The 16730-nt window shown below is 63.0% G+C and overlaps 2 protein-coding genes across 7 annotated transcripts in view; both read left to right on the forward strand.

Moving 5' to 3' along the window:
* The first annotated feature begins 476 nt into the window (after nucleotides 1-476).
* CEP131 (centrosomal protein 131) lies at nucleotides 477-13857 on the forward strand. Of its 6 annotated transcripts, none has more exons than XM_061479807.1 (26): nucleotides 477-701; nucleotides 1259-1344; nucleotides 1473-1587; nucleotides 1970-2088; nucleotides 2368-2481; nucleotides 2594-2758; nucleotides 3099-3216; nucleotides 3949-4065; nucleotides 4986-5154; nucleotides 5295-5395; nucleotides 5496-5675; nucleotides 6831-7064; nucleotides 7207-7344; nucleotides 7682-7807; nucleotides 7907-8023; nucleotides 9223-9252; nucleotides 10259-10361; nucleotides 10583-10784; nucleotides 11027-11134; nucleotides 11289-11406; nucleotides 11578-11652; nucleotides 11739-11881; nucleotides 12061-12238; nucleotides 12318-12514; nucleotides 13615-13675; nucleotides 13753-13857. In XM_061479807.1, the coding sequence occupies exons 1-26, from the start codon at nucleotides 525-527 to the stop codon at nucleotides 13825-13827; spliced, it is 3366 nt and encodes a 1121-aa protein (XP_061335791.1). In that variant the 5' UTR covers nucleotides 477-524; the 3' UTR covers nucleotides 13828-13857. The 6 variants fall into 6 exon arrangements, with proteins under 6 accessions (XP_061335791.1, XP_061335793.1, XP_061335796.1 ...); XM_061479809.1 differs by having other exon boundaries at nucleotides 6870-7064; XM_061479810.1 differs by having other exon boundaries at nucleotides 478-701; nucleotides 6873-7064.
* A 1714-nt stretch (nucleotides 13858-15571) lies between these two features.
* Nucleotides 15572-16730, forward strand: part of SGSH (N-sulfoglucosamine sulfohydrolase) — a 294044-nt gene continuing 292885 nt past the window's right edge. Inside the window, exon 1 of the mRNA XM_061479966.1 lies at nucleotides 15572-15577. The gene's annotated coding sequence lies outside the window, so the exon portion shown is untranslated. The remainder of the gene's footprint in view (nucleotides 15578-16730) is intronic.

A 16730-nucleotide genomic window follows, 5' to 3' on the forward strand; every position in this document is an offset into this window, starting at 1 on the left:
GGTCGGAGGGGGGCAATGGGGTGAAGCCGTGAGCGTGCTGCGGGCGGAGCTGGGGAGGGCTCGGCTCTCCCTATGGCTGCTTCTGGACGGCTTCGTGCAGAGGCTCGGAGCGTTCGGTGCGGGAAGGAGCCCCCAGGACGATGCTTGCCCAGCATCCCTGCGCGGTGCAGGGCACTGGGGCAGCTGAGCCCGGCCTTAAGCAGGAGAGGATGCTCTGGACTCATCCTCCTGCAGCCGTGCTCTGGATGGAGTGAAGGAGCCCGGGGTGGGCAGCGCGGCTTTTGTCCTTGTACTCATCCTGCTGGCCCAGGGACAGGCGGGTGCGGGGTCAGAGCGGTGCGGAGCTCATCAGGAGCCTCCTCAGGCCTGTGCTCGGGGCTCTCTGGCCAGTGGGAACGCAGAGGGAGGTGTTCTGTCCCCTTTGGAAGCAGTTACGGCAGCGGGGAGCGGGGCTGGGTGCTCGCCCCACACCTTCACTCCTGCCTCTGTGCTTTGCTTCCAGGGCTCCTTCCTCCTGCCGGAGCATGAAGAGCGCTCGCAGCAGCTCCTCCTGCCAGGGCGCTGGTGCTGCCGGCGTGGATCTGAGCCTCACCGGCTTCCCCGCGCCGGTGTCGCGGCGTCCCGGCAGCGCGTCCCCGGCCAAGCCCATGGCGCGCTCCATCTCGGTCACTGCCGACAGCAAAGCCAAGAGGAACGCTCCGGTGAGGCCTTCATCCCCCCGCAGCACGGGCCCCGGCTGCCTCCATGGGTGCTGCTCTGCCTGCCGCTGGGCTGAGCCGGGGCTGGGAGGTGGCAGTGGGGGGGGTCCTGGCTTCCCTTGGAAGCGTGTAGCACATCCGTGTGTTCATGGAGAGCTTTGGGAGGGGAGAACTGGGCTGCTCCAGGCTCCGGGTGCTGCGGTGCTGTGCTCTCCCCAGATCTGGTCACCCTCAACAATAAGCTGCTCGTTGGGTCTCTTCTCAGTGATTTAATGCGTGCAAAAGAGCAAGTAGGGAAGCATCAGGCTTCACTCTTTTCCCTTTGCCTTTCACCTCCCTGCACTGATTTCCTTCTGGGGATTCCCATGTTCCTGGCCTCTTCTGGGGGATGCTGCAGGCTCCCCGCGAGGGAGCGAGGTGGCCTTGCTCTCTGCCTCCGGCTGAGGTTGGGGGTACCAGAGCATCGTGTCGGGGCTGCGCGAAGGGCAGCGCTACCCCAGCGCCGTTTCAGGATGCCCGACTCGCAGCGGGGCTGCTGAGCTCAGCTCTCTCCTCCGCAGGAAGATGCAGGGTCCCGGGCAATGAACAACCTCCGGAGGTCCAACAGCACCACGCAGGTCAACCAGCGGGTGAACAGCGCGCGCAGGTACCGGCGGGTGACCCCGTGCAGGATGAGAGCCTTGTGCAGGATGAGAGCCCCGTCCTGTCGCTGCGTGTCTGCGTGCAGCATTCACTGCAGAACACGTGTTCTCTGTCCCTGGCTTCGTGCTGAAGCTCCGAGCAGGCAGGAGACTTCCTGACCTTCCTCGAGGGCAGTTCTGGGGGCAGAAGGAAAGGGTCGAGCGTGAGCAAAACCTGCCCGGAGAAGAGAACCACGTGGAACATCTTGGTGAGGACGGTGGCTGCAGCAGCTCTGCTCACCTGGGAGCTGCTTTGCTTTGGTTTGGTTTGGTGGAGGAGTGGGAGGGTTTCCCTAGACCCAAGGATAGGGTGGTCCATCCGTGGTGGCCAGGCTGCTCCTTCCTCAGCCTGCACTCAAAGCTGGCACTGTTTGAATGGCCAAAGTGCTCCAGCCTGTGCTGGCCTTGCTCTGCCCCAGGGCCTTTGTCCCATCACCTCCATGCTTCTGGCAGAGGGAGGCAAAGCCTCGAGGCTGCTGTGCTTGGAATGGAGGTTTCTTTCGTGGGGAGAAAGTGGGCTGTGAGGGAGGAAGTGTTTCAGGACATGGGGCTGGTGCTTTCCTGCACTTACCTCCTGCTGGCTGCATGCAGGATGATCAACCACGAGCGTTCCCAGGCCCCTCCGGTGCCCGCAGCATTGAGCCACCAGCAGGCATGAAGAGGAAGGAGGCCACCATGCTCCTGGCAGCCAACTTCACTGCAAACAACAGGTAAGAGAGGGACCCTTCGGGGCCAGGAGACTTGAGCCAAGGCTGTGTGTGAAACAGCCCAAAGAGCTGGCTCTTAGGTCCGCTTGGGCTGTGTCTGTCCGGGCATCAGGTAACGGCTACCAAGCAGTGAGCCCTGGGGAGCCTGCTCCTCACCCTGGGAGATGCCCCAGATGGTCACGGGTGGGTTGGGGGTTACAGTGGAGGGAGCATCCATTGCTAGTGCATGATGTTCCCTTCGGATCCGGCAAGTCTGAACTCCTCTTCTGCTCTCCACAACAGGAGCAACAAGGGCGCGATGGGCAACTGTGTCACCACCATGGTGCACAACAACTACTCCACCACGGAGAAGGGCCCTGCGCCCAAGAGCTCCAACCAGGCACCCAGCTCCCTCAAGTAAGTGCGGTGGGGTCCTGGCTGGGAGGCTGCGCTGTCCCCCCCCGCTCACGTGCAGGTGTGCCGTGGGATGGGGCAGGATGGAGCCAAGTCACTTTGTGTTCTGCCGTAGCAATGTTGTCAAAGCGAGCTCCAACGAGGATGGGGAAAGCAGCTTCGTGAAGTCGCAGAAGAATTTCTCCAGCAACAACATCATGACCCGCAACAACAACAACAGCAGCAGCAGCAGCAGCAGCCTGCCCCGGAGGAAGGAGGTGACCGAGGAGGAGGCAGAGAGGTGAGGCAGAGCCAGCGCGTGGCCTGGGAACAGGCAGGAGGACGGTGCCAGGCAGAGGGCGAGCCCCAGGGGAGCTGGAGCTGGTTTGTTCGTGCCCTGTGGGGCGTCAGGTCCAGGAAGGGTCCCTCTGAGAGCAGATGCAGGGGCTGCTTTCCCCTCCCCATCCCTGCTCGTTGAGCCTTGTCATCCAAGGCACAATTCCTGCCTCCCCCAGGTCAGTCCGTGTTGTTGGGGCAGAAGTCCCGGTGCTGTGGGTGAGCAGCCGCGCTGTGCCGCAGCAGCATGGGTGGCTGATGCCAAGCAGGACGTGGGGCTGTGCTGAGCCTCCTCCTCCCCACAGGTTCATCGAGCAGGTGAACCTGGCCGCTGTCACCATCCAGCGCTGGTACCGGCGCCACTCGCAGCGGCACAGGGCGGCAGCCGCGGCGCTGGGGCGGTTGCTGGCTTCCCAAAGGGAGGTGAGTCCTGTCTGATCCGTACAGCATGGACCCTGCTGACACCCGTGCCCCTCGCCTCACTGCTGGGGACTCTCAGTCCCTCCATCAGAGACCTGAGCCATCCGGATGAGGGGTTTGGCTTTGCCTGTAGCCAGCCCCTCGCAGACCAGAGAGCCAGGGGTGTCCTGTCCCTGCAGAGATGCGCTGGTGCTTTAAGGCACAGCCCGGGTTTGGCTCCATGGGTCGCTCAGGCCGGGCTCAGCATCACACGGCCCCGTTCTGCAGCTCCCGCAGCCACAAGCAGGCGGGTGCTTGGCACCAGCAGCCCAAATGTGCTGAACTCTCGTTGCCTCGGGTGGCCAGAGGAGGGAAGCCCTGTCTGGGCTCATCCCAGTGATCCAGGAACCCGTTGGCTCCTTCGGGAGTGACGCCTCATCCGCAGCTATTTGTGTTTTTTGTGTTTAATTATTTATCCCAATACCGAAAAAGTTCTGTAGCTCTTGCATGTGAGAGTCTATTTTTAGGCCTTGTCTCCTCCATAGTTTCAGACCCAGATGACTAATAATTGCATTTAGTATCTATAGAAAATAAGCTACTCTAAAGCAAAGCTTTCCTGAGGGTTCTTCACCTGCGTGGAGGGGAAGGCTGTGGCGATGGGAAGCCTGGATGTGGGGTGACCTCGGGTGCATCGGGCCCTTCCCCGCTCCTCTGCTGTGGGCGGTGGTAACGGTTTGTGCCCCCCTTCTCTGGAAGGGAAGGCAGCAGCACATGGAGGAAGGGAATATCCTGGATTTGCAGCAGAGGAAGGACGAGGAGCGCCGGCAGATCCGAGAGGAGAAGGCGCGCCTGGCCCGCCGTGCTGCCATCCAGGTAGGGACGAGGCGAGGAGCCCGTGGCCGCAGGGCACTGTTTGTTGGCGAGGCAGCGCGAGGGCCCCGGCCCTGCATCCCTGTGCGCTTAGCACAAAGCAGGATTAGGGCCAGCCTTGGGAATGGAGTGCTCCCTGTGGAGATGGAGGTGCTGTGGAGCAGCTCCTCGCCGTGCTCCTGCCAAGCCTTGGCAGCTCATCCGCAGCGCGCTGCTTTCCCTCTAGCTTCTGGGGGAAAGGGTGACCCTGTGGAACGGGGACACTGGGACTGCAGCCCCTTGGAGCAGCTGGGAAAGGGATGCCCCTCCGGAGCGGGGTCCCTCCAGGGTGGGCTGAGGCCGCTCCGTGCTCTTGGCGGGGAGCCCCTCGCCATCTGCGCCGTGCTCTTGCAGCAGGGAAGGGCTGGTGCTGCTGGGGCGCAGAGGAGGGGCTGGCACTGCAGCTGAAGATGTTTCAGAGCCCAGTTTCTCTTTGCCCTAAATGGAATCGCCTTTCGGTGGGGCCGTGGGGAGCCGCCGAGCAGCTGGAGGAGAGCAGAGGGCTCCAGCAGCCTCGCACACACGTGCTTGTGCCTGCAGGGACTCCCCAAGGCTGGGCTGGGGCAGCCCCTGGGGCCCTGCGGCAGCGCTGGGCCGTGCAGTGCTTGGCCCTCGGGATGTGGAGGCTCTCACCGAGCAGGAGAGGTCCCTGAGCAGGGGCATGTGAGCAGCCCTTGTGCACATGCGGAGCTGGCAGGAGCCTGAGAGCCCTGAAGAGCAGAGCTCTTCTGTTGTTCCTGTGCTCTCCCTTCCATAGAGCTGTCCTTGTTAACCCTTCACAGCAGCCGGGTGGGTTGTTGCTTCTCGCTTGCTAGCACTTATAGGTACGTGTCAAAGCACAGCGTGGGCTGGGCAGGACGCTGATGGCTTGTGTGTCCCTGCAGGAGCTGCACCAGAAAAGGGCCCAAAAGGCTTTGGATGCAAAGTGCTTGGCAGAAGAAGAGCTTGCTCTGGTGAAGGAGAGCAGAAGGGTGGCAAAGAAGAAGGCAGCCAAGCCTGCTTCTGCAAGGAACGTCAGCCCAGCCAGCAGTGTCACCAAAGCCAACAATGCTGGTGAGTCCCTGCTGCAGGTCTCGGATGCTCTGGAGCCGTGTGTGATGTGAGGGGAGAGGAGGATGGAGGAGCAGCTCTCCAGGAGCTGCTTTGAAGGGGCTGCATGTTGCAAGGGCCTGAGAACACTCTGGTTCCTGCAGGGGCCAATTTCCATCCAGGAGCTGCAGAGCCAGAAGAAAGCGGCCCCACAGACCCTGGCTCTGTGCCCCCGCAGGATCCAGGGGCAGAGGAGAAGGTGCAGGTGGGTCTGGACGAGCCTTTCTGCTGGGGCAGCTTTGGAGCCTCCATTGACTTCTAGAAAGGTCCAGCAAACTCACTGCAAGGTGGTGTCCTGTCCCCAGGATGCGAGCTCCAGGGAGATGGGTGGAGATGACCTGGAGACGGTGACTGCTGCCAGCAGGTCTCAGTCCAAAGTCACTCTCAATGAGCTGCTGGACACACTCAGGCTGTTGGAGGAAGAGCCTGAGCTGCTGCCCCCACCGAAGCTCTTCAAGAAGGACAGATATGCCTGGATAGATGGGGTGAGCAGCGGGCTCAGCCTGGTTACATCCACCCCTGGGCACCAACAGCTGCCTGCTGAGGGCAGGCTCCCCCATGGGCTGCCTCCTCCGGCACTGCTGTGTGGTGGAGGGGGAGAAACACAGTGGGGTCACTACCAGAGAAGGTGCTGGGGGGGGTTTGAAGGTGCTGGGGGGGTTTGAAGGTGCTGGAGGGGTTTGAAGGTGCTGGAGGGGTTTGAAGGTGCTGGGGGGGTTTGAAGGTGCTGGAGGGGTTTGAAGGTGCTGGAAGGGTTTGAAGGTGCTGGGGGGGTTTGAAGGTGCTGGGGGGGTTTGAAGGTGCTGGAGGGGTTTGAAGGTGCTGGGGGGGTTTGAAGGTGCTGGGGGGGTTTGAAGGTGCTGGGGGGGGTTGAAGGTGCTGAAGGGGTTTGAAGGTGCTGGGGGGGGTTGAAGGCGCTGGGGGGGTTTGAAGGTGCTGGGGGGGTTTGAAGGTGCTGGGGGGGTTTGAAGATGCTGGGGGGGTTGAAGGTGCTGGAGGGGTTTGAAGGTGCTGGGGGGGTTGAAGGTGCTGGAGGGGTTTGAAGGTGCTGGGGGGGTTTGAAGGTGCTGGGGGGGTTTGAAGGTGCTGGGGGGGTTTGAAGGTGCTGGGGGGGTTTGAAGGTGCTTGGGGGGGGTTGAAGGTGCTGGAGGGGTTTGAAGGTGCTGGGGGGGGTTGAAGGTGCTGGGGGGGGTTGAAGGTGCTGGGGGGGGTTGAAGGTGCTGGGGGGGTTGAAGGTGCTGGGGGGGTTGAAGGTGCTGGGGGGGTTTGAAGGTGCTGGGGGGGTTTGAAGGTGCTGGGGGGGTTTGAAGATGCTGGGGGGGTTGAAGGTGCTGGAGGGGTTTGAAGGTGCTGGGGGGGTTTGAAGGTGCTGGGGGGGTTTGAAGGTGCTGGGGGGGTTGAAGGTGCTGGGGGGGTTTGAAGGTGCTGGAGGGGTTTGAAGGTGCTGGGGGGGTTTGAAGGTGCTGGGGGGGTTGAAGGTGCTGGAGGGGTTGAGTTTTGTGCAGCCAGGGCTTGGGTCTTTACAAGGAGAAGCAAACCCATGCGAGGGCTGTGATGGGACTGGGGTTAGCACAGGGGGTAGGGCTGGTTACTGGGGTGCAGTGGGAGGACTGGGCAGAGCCAGCAGCTCTTGTGCCAAGCCTTCCCCCAGGCGCTCATTCGGAGCTGTGTCTGCCCAGCAGGAGCCCGGCTCCAATTCCCTGACTGCGGATAACCTGGAGAAGTTTGGGAAGCTGAACCACTCCCCGGGGGTCCCCGAGGATGGGGCCCTGCTCTCGGAGGCCAAGCTCCAAAGCATCATCAGCTTCCTGGATGAGATGGAGAAGTCAGAGCAGGAGAGGCCCAGGTCGGCTGCCTCTGCCACGCAGCGGGAGGTGAGCACAGGAGCAAGAGCCCATCTGTGTTGGATGGGGGTCAGGACCCTGGTTGGCAGGCGGGGGGGGGGGATCTCCTGCCTCCTTGTCCTGGTTCCAGGTGATGCCCACCGTGATTTAATCCCTTTGCTCGCTGTGGCAGGGTCTCCTCTCGGAGGAGGATCTGGCCCACTTGGAGCAGGCTTCGGCTGTTGCCACGGAGGTCACCAGCTCCATCATGAGGCTGAAGCTGGAAGTGGAGGAGAAGAAGCGAGCCATCAGCCTGCTGCAGACCGCCCTGGTGCGTGAGCCCCGGCTGCTCGCTTCCTGGGAGTGAGGCCTCGGAGCCCTCAGCACGTATTGCTTCAGAGCACAAGACCAGGGCTAACCCCGTGTGTCCCCAGTGAAGCAGTGCAGTGCTCCTGGGCTGAGCTCCCTGCTCCTCTGTCCCCTGGGGGTTTGGAGTTCCTGCTGACAGCAGGCAGGAGGTGTGAGTGCCAGGCTTTGATTTAGCTCCGTTCCTCCTTGTTCTGGCCCAGCAGTGCCTTCCAGGTTCAGGAGATACCTTCTGTGCACGTGGGGTAGGTGTAACGTCTCCTTCTAACGTCTTGTGGCTCTTCCTTCCTTACATCCAAAAGGCTCAGCAGAGGGAACTGAGTGTCCAGCACGTCAAACAGACCGAGAAGGATCTTGGCCACCAGCTCAGGCTGCAGAGGGAACAGTATGAGGCAGCTATCCAGAGGCACCTGGCCTTCATCGACCAGGTAATCCTTCATCCCTACTCAGAGTTGCACTTCTGGAGCCAGAAGCTGAGGTGGCTCCTACCCTGCCCCTCTGCTGGTGCCTTTTCTTCCCCCGGGCAGCTCATCGAAGATAAGAAGGTGCTGAGTGAGAAGTGTGAGGCCGTGGTAGCTGAGCTGAAACAAGTGGACCAGAAGTACGGCAAGAAGATCACCCAGATGCAGGAGCAGCACGAGCTGGTGAGGGGATGGGGAAGGGGGGGAGCAGGGAGAGGAGATGTGCCATGGCCAGAGTCGGTTGGTTTTGCTCAAGTGGGGTCTGTCCCCCCTTGTTGGGGTCCTGTTGTTCTGGGGAGCCCTTCTCTGTGCACAGAAGGTCTGTGGCACCCACAGAGCTCTCCCTTGGCTCCCCCAGGAGGCTGCTGTCTTCTGCCACCCAGAGCCAGACGCATGGGACTGGGAGGCAGTGCTGGCTCCCAGGGGCTCTGCTTGGGAAGACCCTTCCCCCCCATCCTGCTGTGGGCAGAGCTCCCTCCTGGCTGGGGGTTGCTCAGGGCACCTCACTTTGGCAGGGGTGGAAGCAGGCGCTGGCACAAACCCCATTCCCCAGAGGAATTTGTACCTCTGTCTGCGTCTTCCTCAGCTGGGAACAGGGATGCTCTCGGAGCTAAATGGGGATAAGGGGACATGGGATGTACAAGCAGTAGTCACAGCGCTCTGTGGGTTTGCTGGGCTGTTCCCTGACCAGCTCCCACGCTGGGGATCATGCAAAGAGCTCCCACAGACACAGCTCAGCTCGCCCTGTGCCCTGGCAGGGAGGCAGCACCTCCAGCTCCCAGCTCAGCCCTGGGCTCATCCTGGCTCTGCTGCCTGCTCCCTCTTGGCCTTGCAGCAGAGCTCATGCCCGGGGCTGTGGAGTGTTTGCATTGGTCTGAGCCTGTTCAGAGACACACTCGTGCAAACACAGCCAGGGCTCACTTGGCCCTGCTGAGCCCAGGCAGGGGTTAGAAGCCAGCACAGTGTGCTGGGTGCCTGAAGGGCCCCCTTCCCACGGCTAGTCAGGGCTGGTTTTGCTGCTGCAGCCTGTGTGGGGCTGAGGAGGTGCCTCATTCCCTCTCACTCCCACTCACAGCAGGGCAGCAGCGCTGGGAGCAGCCCAGGACCCCTCTCTGCTCTGTGGCCCCTTCATTGTCCCTGTTCCTGGCTCTGCCATGTGGCTCCCTGCCTCCTCTGCATGGTGGGGATGTTTGTTCCTGTAAGGGTCCCCTGGTCACCAGAGCAGGCTCCTGACCATGCATGGGCTCCCTGCCCCTCATCCGCCCTGCCCGTGGCTCTCTCATACACCTGGCTGCTTGGCTTTGCCTCTCCGCCATCTCCCCTCTCCCCCATGACTCTGTGGTTCCCCTTCTCTCTCCATCCCCTCCTTTCTTTCTCCCCAGGTCTGGCGCACTTTGGGCCCCTTTTCCCAGGTAAATGTGGTCTTTGCTGTGGTTTTGTGCTTCTGCTCTCCCTCCCTGACCCACTCCAGCTCCGCAGGTGCCTGCAGGCAGCAGGGCTGAGCTGGGAGCTCCGAACTCAGCAGCAGGGTCAGTCCATGCAGGAGCCCCATCTCCTCAGGCCCCGTGCTCAGCTGCTGCCTTCAGGCTGTCCCAGTCTTCCTGTGCTCATTTCCTGCCCTTTTTTCCCCCTAATGGGCACCCCCCTGCTATTTCCTGCTCCTCTGCACCGTGGCCAGGTTACGAGCTCCTGGGTGTCCCATGTCCTGCGTGCAGACATCACCTACCCATGCTGAAACAGAGCCGTCTCCAGCCAGGCTGGTGCTCCCATTGGCCTTCCTCACTAGGAACCCCAGCACAGAAATACGTGGTTGAGTGCTTTGACTGGCTTTTGCTGATGGGAGCATTGGGGAAGAGCTCTGTGGGCAGCAGGGCTTGAGTGTTCCTCCAGCTTTTCTGCTGGAGAGGAGAGCTGAGGAGGTAAATACAAGCAGAGGAGGAAGTGCAGCCTTTGGGTCATGCAGGAGCTTGGTCTGCGGTGGTACCATGGGGTTGGGGGTCCCTGTCTGTCTGTTCCGCTCTCAGAGGGGCTTCCATGCCAGGGAGAGGGAAGGCTGGAGGAGAAAGCATCTTCACCCGTGACCCTGTGTCTGCTCACAGCCAGGCTGCCCTGCGCACAGGGCCTGTCAGCAGCCCCACATTCTCCTCTCCGTAGGTGCTCTCATATCTTGGCCAGCCTCTGCTTTCCCAGGGGTTTTGCTCTTTTTCCCCCATGCCCAAGGTCTGTGGCAGCAGCAGCCCCGTCCCACGACGGGAGAAGGCACGGGGAGAGCTTACGGCTGCTTCTCTGGACTGGGAGAACGTGCCTGGCCCTTCTGCGCGGCTCCGGCTGCCTGCTCCTGCCTGCAACCTCCTCCTCACTAGCCGGGCTCTCCTCCCCCCGCTTCTCACTGATGTTTTCTCCTGTGCTTCCAAACAGGAGCTCAAGAAGCTGAAGGAGCTGATGAGCGCAACCGAGAAGATCCGGCGGGAGAAGTGGATTGATGAGAAAACCAAGAAGATCAAAGAGATCACTGTGAAAGGTTCGAGCACGTTCCCTCGCTGGCTGGAGCGGGGCTGCTGCCGGAGTGGAGTCACATCCGTGCCTGCAGAGGGCAAGGGAAACCCACGCGTGCCCATCCTCGTCTTTCACCAGCCCCTCTTTGCTGAGCTGATGCTCGCAGCCTGCTCCCCAGCTGGCCAAGGGCCCTGGTGATGGGCTCGGGACAGCCCTGAGCAGTAACCGTGGCTCCCGCTGCCGCAGGGCTGGAGCCGGAGATCCAGAAGCTCATCGCCAAGCACAAGCAGGACATCCGGAAGCTGAAGCTGCTGCACGAGGCCGAGCTGCTGCAGTCGGACCAGCGGGCGGCCCAGCGCTACGGCCGGCAGGCAGAGGAGCTGCGGGGGCTGCTGGAGAGGGAGAAGGAGGAGGAGAGCCTGCGGGAGCGGGAGCGCGCCCGGCAGAGGTGGGTCCCTGCGGCGGGGCTTGGGGCTGCTGGGCTCCAGCAGCCGTGCTCCTGCTGTTGGCAGCAGTTCATACCCGAGGGGAGCAGCCCCTTTCTCCCCAGCAGCCCCAGGTGGGACCCAGGGGCATCCTCCAGCATCAGAGCAGCTCCTGGTCGGCTGTGGAAGGGATGGGATGGGGCAAGGTGGGGAGCGAGTGAATGCCCAAAGCCGGGCCCACCCCTGAGGCTGCTCTGCCCCACAGATGTGAGCAGCAGCTGGAGCAGGAGGAGCAGGCCCTGCAGCAGCAGCGGCGCCGGCTCTATGCAGAGGTGGCTGAGGAGAGGGAGCGGCTCAGCCAGCAAGCAGCCAGGTGAGAGGGATGGAGAGAGCTGGGTTTGTCCTGGTGGGAAGAGGGCTGGGCTTGAGGATGGCCATGGGGAGCAGCCTGAGGAGGGGGCTGTGAGGCTGTGCTGCTGCAGGCGTCGGAGCTGCAGATGTTGGGAGCTGTGTCTGTGTGTGGGCAGGCAGAGAGCAGAGGTGGAGGAGCTGCGGCAGCAGCTGGAGGCCAGCAGCTCGGCCCTCACCAGGGCGCTGAAGGAGGAGTATGCCAAGGAGAAGGAGGAGCAGGAGAGGCGGCACCAGGTCTGGTTTTCCCCTCACCTCTGGGCCCTGGATTTGCTCTTCCTGGGTGTGAGCAGTCCAACCCCCAGCACAGGGCTGTGGTGACCCGTGCTGGCACCCCTGAGCCCCCCCCATCCACACCGGGATGGCGCTGGGGCTGCTCCAGGCTGAGCTCTTGTTGTCTCTCCGTAGGCAGAAGTGAAGGAGCTGAAGGACCGGCTGGAGATGGAGAAGCAGGCCTGGGAGGCGAGCTACGTGAAGAAGGAGGTAACGGCAAGGGCTGCCCTTCTCCAGCAGTGCCACCCTTGGGCTCTGAGAGGGATAGAGGCAGCGTCTGCCGTCCCTGTTCCCAGGAAGCCTGGCTGCTCTCCCGGGAGCGGGAGCTGCGGGAGGAGGTGAAAAAGGAGAGGGACAAAGAGATCGAGCTGGTGATCCGGCGCCTGGAGGCCGACACGTCCTTGGCCAGGGAGGAGTGTGAGAGGGCAGCAGAGAACCGGTGAGAGGGAGAAGGGAGCCTGCGTGCCCCAGCTCCGTGCCCCAGCTCCTCGGGGTGGGGGGGAGCCCTTCCCCTGCTGTCCCCGCAGCATCTCTCCGGTGAGCTCGGGGTGTGAGCCATGGAGGTGGCTGGGGTGCTCCTGGCAGCACCGGGCTGAGCCTGTGTTTTCCTCCCATTAGGATTAAGAGGATCCGGGATAAGTATGAGGTGGAGCTCCAGGAGCTGGAGAGATCGGAGCGGAAGCTGCAGGAGCGCTGCAATGAGCTGAAGGGGCGGCTGGCAGAGCTGGAGGGGGACAGCATCCGGCTGCAGGGGCTGCTGAAGCACAAGGAGCAGGAGGTGGAGGAGATCCGCAAGGTGAGCGCGGAGCCGAGCCTGCCTCTGTCCCCTGCATTGCCCCCGCGGTGCCTCCATGCCCCCTCTGCCCCTGCTGCAGCTGCGGGACGAGCTGGCCCAGGAGCGGGGCGGCCTGGCCGAGGTGATCCGGCAGGAATTCAGCGACAGGCTCGTGGGGCTGGAGGAGGAGAACAAGCGGCTCAAGGCGGAGATGGTGGAGATGAGAACCCGGCAGCGCCTGGAGCTGGACAGGCTGGAGCAGGAGAAGGACAAAGAGCTGGAGGAGGTTCACAGGAGGTGGGGCTGCCCAGGCTGGGCTCCTGGCTGGGGCTGCGGGTGCAGAGCTCCTGCAGCGCTGCATCCTCAGGGCAGGATGGGCAGCAGGGCCTCACCCGCGCTGCCGGCTCAGCCACCCCGAATCCTCTGCCCCCTGTGACTTGCTCTGGGGCAGCCTTGGCCCCGGGGCTGCTCCCTCACGTGCCTGAGGCCACAGCAGCTGGAGCAGTGCGCGGGGCCCCTGCGGGAGAGGCCAGTGGGGCGCAGCTCTGGGGTGGTTCTTTAGCAGCCAGGCTCATGGTCAGCTCCTGCAGGGTTCTGCTGTGGGTACCGCAGAGGTTCAGGGGTGCCCCCAAAGTGCCCTGGAGCTGCGGGCTGTTGGCTGTGGTGCTCGGCTCCATCCTGTGCTCGGTGTGGAGATGGTGCTGGGCGCCAGGCTCCGTGTCAGGCACTGACATAAGGCTTCCTCTTCCCTGGTGTCTGCCTGTGGAGGAGGAATTTTGCAAGTGAAAGGAGAATGGGAAGGGGAAGTGCAATGTCTCCTGCGGGAGCTGTGCCTGCGTGGTGCAGAGCCCTCCCTCCTGCGCTGTCTGTGCAGAGCTGCTCGAGCAGGGAGGCTGTTGGAGCGCACATGGAGCTCGCTGGCTTTCCTGGATCCTGCTCAGGGATTCCCGCTGCCTGAGAGCCAGGCTCATACCTTGAGCGTGAGATAACAAGGATCCCCTTTCTGCTCCCGTCCCTTGTGTACAGCCTGGCAAAGGTTGAAGCAAAGCCTGATGCTCTGGGAGCTGGGGGGAAGAGTCCACCCATGAGGCAGCAACCGTGGCCTTGAGAAATGGGAAGAAACTTAAAATCCCCTCCCTGTGGTGCTGTTAACTCACTCCTGTGAGGCTGATATCCCCTTCTTCCTATAGCTGACTCCATCCAAACTACACAGTGCTCACCAAGGGGGTTAGGATGCTTCTAATGTATAATAGCCCCGGAGCTGCTGCTCTTTGGCTTGCTGCAGCGCCTGGAGGAGAGGGACTGCACTCCCCAGTGCTGGAATCACCCTTCTGGGGCATGGGGCCAGCCCGTGCTTGGTGCTGGGCTCCTCAGCCCCTCTGTGTGCCTCTGCTCAGGGTGAAGACAGCGGTGCTGAGGAAGGAGGAGAGCGTGAGCAGCCTTCGAAGGCAGTACGAGGTGAGTGCGGGGCTGGCTCTGCCCCGGGTGCTGCGGCTCTGCCCTGGGTGCTGTGAGCTCTCCCTGCTCTCTTGCAGGCAGCCGTGCAGCGAGCCACGCGCTTGGAAGCCCTCCTGGAGCAGCAACGCAAGCAGCTCCTGACCCCCAACTGAGTGCTTGGGTGCATGGGGCCGGGCCCTCCCTCTGCCGCAGCCCCGTGCCGGTGCTGGTGCCATGGGCTCAGCAGCCTCCATGCGTTCAGGGGTTGTGGTCTCAAGATAAATCTGTGCTGGTTTCTACGGCTGTTGGTTTGGTTTGTGTCCCCTGGGAACAGGGGAAGCCTCTGCCCTGCTGGCATCCAGCACTGCTCGCTCTTTGTCCCTCCCATGTGTAGCGGTGCCAGGGCATGAGCTGCTCTTCCTCATGGTGCCACCCTCCCTCCCTCTGTTCCTGCAGCCCGAGCCCTTCCCCGTGGCAGGAGCCTCCTCTCGCCGGGTTTTTGAGGCTGGGATCCTGCTGTCAGCCAGCGCCCTTCACCAGCCGGGCCGGGGCAGGATGTGGTCCCGCAGCCTCTGCTACCTGCCCGTCTCTCATCGCCTGGCACAGCGAGGGGAAGCACCAGGGCCGGGCCGGCCGCATCTGTTTCCTCTCGGCAGGGAGCGTGCGGCTGCTCCTCCGCAGCCCGTTCCCTCCGAGGAGGCTGGGGCTCGGCGCGGGGGGGAGCAGATGTTTGCTCATCCCGATCCCAGGGTCTTTCCCATCCGCTCCGCTGGGCCATGTGGGGTGGGCTGCGGGCTCCTTCCCCCCCCACGGCAGCGCTGCCAGAGCCCCCTTCCCCCCGGAGCCACAGGCTGAGGGGTGGAGGGACCCGTTGTCAGCCCAGGAAGCTTCTGAGGAGCTTCGGTGCTTCCCGGTGCTGGCATTTGTCCTGGCACGGGGTGGTGCGGCCCCGGGTCAGCCCAGGGTGCTGCTCACCCCTGACCGCCCACGTTAGGGGTGCTCGGGGGCCCGCTCAGTTCCTTTCCCTCCTGGAACGTGTGCACTGCCGGTGTGGCTTCCCCCTCCGCAGGCTGCCCCTCTGCCATCCCGGCAAGGGAGGAGCCCTCATCCCCTTTTCCCGGGAAAGGCCGGGCACGGAGCTCGTTCCGCTGTTGTTGCTCTTTCTAACGAGCGTTTCCTGCGCACCGCTTCCGTCCTCCGCCCCTTCCCAGCTCTGCTCGGGCCACCCTGAGCCTTCTGCTGCCATCTCCTGCTCCCGGCCCCCGGCTCTGCCGTGAAATCAAAGCTGCCCTGGTTACGTTCGTTTAACCGTGAGGAATGCGGGGCGGGAGAAGAGGGGGTGAACCCCGTCCCTGCCTCTCCTGGGGGGCTTGTGCCCTGTTGACCCTATAGAGGATGGCAGCACCCTCTGCCCCATCTGGCATCACTGGCGGTGGGGTGAGCACCCATGCGCGGTCCCCGCTGTGCCATACATGCCTGGCCGTGGGACTCGCTCCTCCAGCCTCCTCCCAGCCCTGCCTCTCCCCAGCGTCACCCGGGCTAATTTCTAGGCCAGTGCCCGGTTCAGGCATGAATAAATCAGTGCCGTTGCATAACCAGGATGCAGATTTTCACCGGATGGATGCCTGCGCCCCGCTGCCGCGCCGGGGTCGCCACACACCGGGGCTGCCACCAGCCCTAGCCCTGGACTCAGAAGGGCCGTTTGCTGTTGTGGTTGTAGCAGGCTCTGCTGAAGAGCCCCAGTCAAGGACCCTGGTTCCCAGCCCCGGGATGAGCAGAGGAGCCCCTTGGCTCCCGGGAAGGAGGTCAGGAGCTCAAGGGGCCTTTTGGCAGCCGCCGCACAGAGATCGCGGCTCAAGCTGGTGTCTGCCCCGGGAAGGATTAACCACGGCCCCAGACGGAGCAGCGGGAAGCCGGAGCGGGGTAATCGCTCCTGCTAATCTGGATGCGGTGCTGCTCGCCGGCCCGGCACGTGCTGGGATGCAGCCACGTTGTGCTTCTGGGCTCTGCTGGGCTGGGACCGTCCCTGCTGCACCCCGGGTGATGCCTGGGGGGATCCGCGCTGGGGCTTTGGGGCTCAGCTCTGCTTTGGGATGTTCTCTTTCACAGCTATGTCAGGAATTGGGTGTGAGGAGGGCGGTTGGGGCGGTGGTGGGGTTGGGCTCCGTCCTGCTCCTGGCTACGTCAAACAGCTGCTGGGGCTGAGCACCGGGGCTGTCCCCTGGGCAAGCAGGGCGTGCGGGACCATGCCTGGGGCACCGGTGGAGATGGGGAGCCGAGTTGTGCCCTCCCAGGCCCATGAATCAGCTCATCCCTTACCTCATCCTCCAGCTCCATCCATACTCCAACCTCGACTTTGTCCTCCACCCCTCTCCTACTCACACGGGATGTGCTGGGCTCCTGCATGCCAGGTGGGATGGGATGCTGGGCACCAGTGCTGCCTCACTGGGGAGCTTCCCTGCCACCCCCAGCCACAACAGCCGGGTCCTTTCATCCCTTACCACCCACCAAAGCCACCACTGCCCATGGCCAGCATTAGGAAGGCCTCGAGCTCATCCTCCTCCTGCAGTCAGGACCGGCTGCATGTGCTCGGGTGCTGAAGGTGGTTGGTTGGATGGGTGCTGGTGTGGGCTCTGCGCAGCCACCCAGGCTCACCGTGACTCAGCCGGTGCCAGCTCAGCCACATGAGGAGCGGGGCTTGGCTGTGCCGATGCCACCGCAGCTCCAAGAGAGCTCAGATCCACCCGCAGCGAGCAGGCACCGTGCCGGGGCAGTGCCACGTTCACTTGGCTGCTTTGGGTGCTGGGAAGGGTCGGAGCTGCTCTGGAGCAGGGAAATATGGAGGTTTGGGAGAAGGAAGCTGGCTCCGGCTCCTGGGAACGTGTTTATTCTCCCAGCAGCCTGTAATTCTTCCAGGCCTGTGTCTATTTGCGGCAACGTGACATGTGCCGCGTGGTGTTCCCTGCGAGCTCCAGCCCTGCTGAAAAATTAATCGTGTACACAGAAATTTGGCTTTAAATACGAAATCCCCCTGTGGGGAAGGCGAGCCCGGGGCTAAGAGCTGAACCCTTGGCCT

This window comes from Pezoporus flaviventris, unplaced genomic scaffold (assembly GCF_033815535.1).
Source record: "Pezoporus flaviventris isolate CSIRO_AGI_PZ_B2104156 unplaced genomic scaffold, CSIRO_AGI_Pfla_v1 ptg000158l, whole genome shotgun sequence".
Lineage (NCBI taxonomy): Eukaryota > Metazoa > Chordata > Aves > Psittaciformes > Psittacidae > Pezoporus > Pezoporus flaviventris.

What these genes read in the sequence shown, in the direction of transcription:
- CEP131 (XM_061479807.1), top strand. Translation starts at nt 525, where the DNA reads ATGAAGAGCGCTCGCAGCAGCTCCTCCTGCCAGGGCGCTGGTGCTGCC. An exon ending in AGCAGGAGAGGCGGCACCAG is followed by an intron (nt 11,407 to 11,577) that starts GTCTGGTTTTCC and finishes GTCTCTCCGTAG; the next exon opens with GCAGAAGTGAAGGAGCTGAA. An exon ending in AGGTGGAGGAGATCCGCAAG is followed by an intron (nt 12,239 to 12,317) that starts GTGAGCGCGGAG and finishes CCCCTGCTGCAG; the next exon opens with CTGCGGGACGAGCTGGCCCA.